At 31.3% G+C, this 6,973-nt stretch overlaps 1 protein-coding gene across 1 annotated transcript; it reads right to left on the reverse strand.

Moving 5' to 3' along the window:
* Positions 1-358: 358 nt before the first annotated feature.
* Positions 359-2,044, reverse strand: LOC108488761 (GDSL esterase/lipase At2g23540-like). Its single transcript, XM_017793046.2, has 4 exons — positions 1,692-2,044; positions 1,228-1,607; positions 881-1,136; positions 359-799 (listed from the first exon to the last, which is right to left on the reverse strand). Exons 1-4 carry the CDS (start codon positions 1,972-1,974, stop codon positions 576-578), a joined length of 1,143 nt encoding a protein of 380 aa, XP_017648535.2. The 5' UTR covers positions 1,975-2,044; the 3' UTR covers positions 359-575.
* Positions 2,045-6,973: the final 4,929 nt, after the last annotated feature.

Here is a 6,973-nt window from a genome sequence, read left to right on the forward strand (position 1 = left end):
TTTAAATTACCATTATATTTTAGAATTTTAATAAAGCATATTAAATATTGATTAAATTTACTTTTCTAACCATCACATTTTAATAAATCAAATTTCGTATCAAATTTCTTCTAATAATAAACAGTTATTATTTTTAAAAATATTTTTACCATTGAATGATAAAAAATGGATATTCGAAGATGACCCCAAGGAAATGAAAAAAAAAATGGATGGTGAGTTAGATCCAGTGGGACCATGGACATTTCATAGTGGAATATGGGTATTATCTTCCAATCAATGTTAAATGTGGCTAAGGAAAGCAGACACAGTTGAAGCCTGCTAATTGTTCGTTTGTAAGTGGGAGAAATAAGTAATTGCATTTATTAAAGAAGGTACGTGAGGTGATTTTGTGAATAAAATGTTTGGTGAAAAGCGGATAATCCACCCTCAACAAAGAAACTTACATCACTTGCCAGAATCATCTTCAAATTCATTTGAACCTAAACATGGATGATGAAAATGTGTATAGGAACTTGCGTATGTTCTTCGAATATTAAACAAACTCTTGTGATTAACAAGAAATCACATCTAATTAATCAAAGATTACGAAGTTGTTTAAGATTGACTGGAGAAATATATTTGGTGCTTCCATGGAGAAGTTGTCGAGCAATTATAAGATTGGCAGCCTCACTTGGGTGATAAGGATCCCAGAAAACATGCTTGTCACGGTCTTTGCACATACTTGATGTCGGTCCACATGGGATTATCCCTGCGTATTGCCCTCCATTTCCACAACATGCTTCGCTTGCTGTTGTAAAACCTACATGTAAAAAACCATAATGTTGAGAAATTAATCTGGGGAAGGGAAAATATGATTCCAACAACCTGGGATTAATTATACCGTATTTCGCATAATTAGTGATGAGTTCCATCACTAAGTCGTACACATTGGCATGAACAAATATGGCTCCTTTAAGCTTTCCATTCAATTCAGTCAGTAACTCCTTTAATCGCCCATTGTACTGCATTGCTAGCTTGTTTGCTAAATCCACACATTCGTTTTCGTTCAATTGATTGATGGTTTTCTGATAAGGAATGCACCCGATAGGACCGACGTTTCCGATGACAAACTTCCGAGCATCGAGCTTGTAAAGTCTCTGAACCCACCATTAACAAGTTAAAACATTGCTGTAATTAGTTAAGAAATGATAATTCAATATTGGTTATTAAGCTGAAAGATGTCCATACTGTTAATTGGTTACTCAAGTGATTAATCATGTCTTCAATGAAACTATCTGGAGTTTCAGAAATCCTTGCTCCAATCGACAGAACTGGGAGAAGATAGTTGTTGAGAAAATCATTTGCTCCAATTGTAACTGAGAAAATGGATCTTTTCGAAATATAATCTTTGGCCTTGGATGGACCCAACAATTTATCAAATTGCTTTCTTGTATTGTTGAAGAAATCGATTTGGATATCCAATCCCAGTCTATTAACAAATATTCTTCCAGTTGCATTCATAATCCCCCCTCCTCCTGATGCATAATTTACACCATAAAGTATAGCTTTCCCAGTAGAATTTGGAGCAAGATATGGAACTGCATAATTTGGTACTCCCAATTCTTCTCCTGTTAATTAACTTGGATAAGATCCGTTAAGCCCGTAAATATAATACGAAAACCCAAGACATAAAGAGAGTTAACAGAGCTTACCTACAATGTCACCAATGGTTCTACCATTGGTATATCTGCCAGTAGGGTTTCCACCGGAAGCTTTAAAATCAATTCCATTTGGTGGAATATTTGCCCTAGACAACGTTGGTAAATAGTTATTATTACCAGCATCCACCAGAGAATCACCGAAGATGAAAGAAGCTCCAAAACCACCATTTTTATCGTCAGCTGCATTAACCAGATAGCAGCTTAAAGTACTGAACCACAAAAGAACCAAACCAAAACTCCAAGCTTTCTCCATAACCATGGCTACTGGCTCCATTCGCTACCTTATGATCCCTTCGTTTATCGAATTGGTGAATATATAATAAGTCCAGTTTGATCAAACTTGTAAACTTGTGTATATATGGAGTTAGCATTTGGTTTGACCTTTTTCTTGTAAAGGAATGGACTGTTTGATGAAAGTTAGGTGATCAACATGTTACAACTTTTCTCAACGTGTGTTAAGAACTTTTTGAGGCCTTTTGCTTTATGTAAACGTAAGGTGGCACTGCTGCTATGATTAATTAAAGACAGTCTTGGCTGCAATTAATTTTTCTTTGTTATAATTGGAATTTGTGGGGGTAAATTTATGATTTTTTGGTAGAAGCTTGGTGATTGTTTGGTAATTGCTAAAGCAATTAAATACAAATAAATTAGGTTTTTACTTGTGCAATGTATAAGGGTATTGTATTTCATACTGAAAATATATTTAATAAGTTTACAATTTTTTACTTAAAACATGATAATTGATAACTAAAATAATGAAAAAATGTTAAAATTTAGTAGTTTTTTTAATGAACTTTGTATTAGTATTCGAAAATGTTATTTTATTAATAACATCATATATATATATATATATATATATATATATATATATATATATATATATATATATGTGTGTGTGTGAAGGATTAATACTTATTTTTTATGCTATTACTCGTACAATTCTTTCTTAATAGACATATTTTCCATTCCTTCATTTATCCATTTTGTTGTAATAACAACAAATTCATTTCTATTAAGTTATAGTACATTCCTCTAAAATATAGTTTTTTAATGCTAACTCTCAATTGTTTGAAAATCCATCCAAATATTATCTATAATTATATGTTAAGAAATAAATAAGAAGAATGAGTTAAAAATATTTGGTAAAAAACCTCATGATTCATTTTAATTTTAATATTAAGTAAATTGATCCCTAAAAGAAAACGTAATTTAATTCCCATCAATTTAAAAAATAAACAAACAAAGATAATTAATAATTGCATCAATATTTTGCATCAATTTGTCCTACATGGAAAAAAGAAAAAATATTAATAATCTAGAATCCACATCTTGAAGGGTAATGTAATGACCCAATTTTTAGTGGGTTCAGAAAATGTAGTTTCGGGACTCTATTTCCATAAATTGAGTCCATAAATATTAAATATAGATATTTAAAGAGTTATTTTATAGGTGAATTAAATTTTGGATAAGTAATTTAGTCGAAATTGTATTTAATTAGGACCCGGAGACTAAATTGTAATGTCCAATCGCTATAATTTTTTTATTAGTAAATGGTTTAAGGACTTAAATTGTAATTAACTAGAGGACCAAAATATCAATAAAACCATATTTAATTTAGAACTAGTGTACCGTAGGATATTATTAGGTTTAACGGGTAAAAAAATTGATTAATTAAAGTGAAACATAATTAATTAAATTAATTTATAAATTAATCCAACTATAAAGTTACTTTTTGGTGGAAGGAAAGAGATGTCATCTCTTTCAACCGAATTTGGAGAAGGAAGAAAGCTCTTGACGCCATAGCTAAGGTTTCAAACTTTTGATCTTCAATTGGTTAGTTTAATTTAGTCCTTTTTCATGTAATTTTTATGTTTTAGAAGTCATGAGACCTTGATTTAACTAACCCATGTACCAATTTATAAAATTATTAAATTTTTAAAAGTTTTCGTTTTGATTTCTTGAAGGTTTAGGTGTTAAATTGATAAATTTTAAGATTAGATATGAAAAAAGGACTAAATTGTAAATATAAGTTGATAGTTTGGTACATTAGCGACTAAAGTAAATAAAATGTAAAATTGACTGTAGAAATAAATGAATACCCTAATGAGTAATAGTGAAATCGGATTTTGATTTGGAGCTTTAAATTGAAAGTTAAGTTAGTCGTAGTTTTAGAGACTAAATTGAATAAATTATAAAATATGTATGAATTTTGTAATTGACTATGATTTGAGCTAGAATTTAATATTATGTATTGTTGGATTATAACTGGTAGCTAAATACGACACAATAACGTCGAGAGGGAAATTAAAGATGAGATCCGATGATAAGTAACTTGAATGTTAGATTTGTATTTCTATAATTCAACTCACTTTAATTGTTGCATATTTCTATTGTTTTACATGGTAAGATATGAAGGTAAGTTGAGATTGGTTAGTTGAATTGAATTGGTGCAAATATGTTTGTTTATCAAGATAGAGAACTAAATTGAATAGAATTGAAAATAACGTAATTTGATGAAATATGAAATTAAAATTGAATTGTGTTGAGATAAGTTATGTTATGTAATACATTGATGAATGGAACGATGAATTGATATGATGAAATGTGAATGGAACAAAATGATGAATTGGATAAATTGTTACCCTGTTAACTATTCGGGTAGAGCCAGACATAGTTGGCATGCCATAGGATAGATTGAGACGGGTTATTTCGACTACGTGTCGAGTGCTGGACACAACTTTCACTTCGGTTATACCGATGAGCACTGGGTGCAATCTATTTACTTTGGATTATCCAATGAGGCATTAGGTGCCAAATTTGGTGTGTTGGTTGGATCCATGTATCTGTTTGATTCTGAGTCAAGTTAGTAGAGATTTAAAATGGAAGGTTGATAATGTTATATAAATTGAATTGCCAATATGAAAAAGTATGAGAATCGAATTTATAAGTATAAAGAATTGAAATAAAATGAAATGAATTAATCGATTTGATTCAGGACATGGTATGTTAATTTGGTGTATCTTTATATTGGTTAATTGAATATGTATAGAATGAATCGTATGGCTTAAATGATACCTTATGTTGTTATGTTGGTATTTGGTTAAATGGCATGTCGATTCAATGTTTTAATTATCTTGACTTGTATTTTACTTCTTAAATTATAGAAATACTATTGAGCTTATTGCTCAGTGTATGATTTTGTTTTCTGTGTGCAGTTTAGGTGCAAAGTAAGATATCGAGTATCGACTTCAGCATCCAATTAGAATCCTGGACTTAACAATGTTTGTATAAATCTCTTTTGTCAGTTATAAGGCATGTACCTAGGTTGAGTCAAGTTTGGTACACATTATGTTTATAAACACTTGTATTTCAAAAGACTAATGTATAAGCTTGATTTATTATATATAGATTGCAAATTAACTTAAATCTAGTTTGAAAGTCTTGTTGATTTTTGACATGAATGTGTATGTTTTGGAAAGTAATGCATTAGATTGTTAGCTTAAAGGTTATAAAGTAATTGCTTATTGTTGAATTAGGTAGTTAAGTACATTTGTAGATACTAGAGGACTGTATTTGTTAGCTGGTATGAGATTTGAATAAGTTAGAACTTGGTTGGAAAAATTGCAGTTTATTATTTAGTATAAATTTCCAAGACAATATGTGACGTCGCGATGTAGTTCAAATGTCATCGCGACGAGAAAAAACTTATAATGTCATAGTTAGACAAGGAACCCGATAACATTGTCACTTGTGAATATGATATGCGAATTGTGCAAGTATACACGTCGAATCAAGTAATAAAGTGATAACTGAGATCGTCTCCACAAGGACCGGATTAGGTATAGAAATGGTCAAGTTATGGTAATGATTAATGTTATGGCAAAATCGAGTTAAGTATGTAGTGGTAAGTTAAAATAATAAGGATAAGTACAAAATGTATATTGACTAATATTGGAAAATGTTAAGACAAGGCAAGAGTAAAAAACACAATGGCAATTACGAGAATAATTACGTGAACAAAATACGAACAAAAAAATAAATAACTAAGAATGCTATGGCAAAGATACTACGGCAAAGGATAGAAGGTCTATGATGTTGATTGGAAGGTTGGGATTACTAAGAATCTGCCCTTACTTTCAATAATGCCTCATCAAAATTGTACTTAACCTACTGCCGAGAAGAGACTTAAAGTGACATGCTTCTTTCGAGAGCAAGATATCAAGTTACCTGGCATTTGTCTATAGGCCTTAGCACGACACTTGTTTTGTCTTCATTCTATACAAACGCTGCTTTATGTCTAGAGTTTGGTGCAGTATTTGGTCAAATACCCACTTTTATCATTCAATTTCAATCCAACTAATCCAACCTTTTTAGAATTAGATTTAGTTTATGGGCATACTACACACTTATATATGTTTAGAGAATGCACACATACAGTTAGGAAATAAAAACAATTTGATCAAATAATAGATTAAATCAAATATATGCTTCAACCATTAAAGGAAATAAAAGTTTCATCGTGTAATTCCAACCCTATGAGATTTAATTCATGGGTTGAAGATTAAAATTCAAGTTCAAAATAGGATCCAACATCGTTTTGATCAAATCAATTACGGGAGAACAAAATAAGAAATAATGGAAGAACTTAGGAAGATGGTTGTCGCCAAACCAATTTGTAATCCAGTAACACAGTGTCCTATGGTGGCTGAGAGGGACTACCTTCAACTTCCTCTTTCCTTCTCTACTCAGCTGCTACCCTCTATTGTTACCTCCGGATCTCCATACTCTTTTGCGTTCGCCTAAGGATCTCTCCTATTTTTTTTGTTCGTCCCCTTTAGGGTTTCCTCCTTTGGTTTTTTATAATATTTTTCCTTAGGGTAAATCCAACTACCCATGATATCTATTGTTGCGTCCGGATCTCCACACTTTTTTGTGTTTGCCTAAGGATCTCTCCTCTTTTTTTGTTTGCCCCCTTTAGGGTTTCCTCTTTTGGATTTTTATAATATTTTTCCCTAGGGTAAATCCAAATAGCCTATGATATCTTCTCCTTTTTTTCAGACAGATTTTTCTAGTACAAGTAGAGTTGGACTGAGGCTAGTATGCATTAAGTGTTGACTAGGTCATCTTCCTAGAATTGCCATGGCATACAAGTTGGCAAACTATCCAACCTTTTGCCCCAACAAACCTTCTCTCATTTATTTCTTTCTCCACATCCTGCACCTACCAAACCACCAAACACAACCCTTCCACATGCAATTAAAAGTATCTAACAT

The sequence above is a fragment of the Gossypium arboreum genome, chromosome 10 (genome assembly GCF_025698485.1).
Source record: "Gossypium arboreum isolate Shixiya-1 chromosome 10, ASM2569848v2, whole genome shotgun sequence".
NCBI lineage: Eukaryota > Viridiplantae > Streptophyta > Magnoliopsida > Malvales > Malvaceae > Gossypium > Gossypium arboreum.

Bases quoted from the DNA above. Each gene is read 5' to 3' on its own strand.
- LOC108488761 (XM_017793046.2), bottom strand. From the start codon at position 1,974: ATGGAGCCAGTAGCCATGGTTATGGAGAAAGCTTGGAGTTTTGGTTTG. The intron at 1,608-1,691 runs GTAAGCTCTGTT...GTTAATTAACAG, and splicing joins AACCATTGGTGACATTGTAG to GAGAAGAATTGGGAGTACCA. The intron at 800-880 runs GTATAATTAATC...TTTTACATGTAG, and splicing joins CACTAATTATGCGAAATACG to GTTTTACAACAGCAAGCGAA.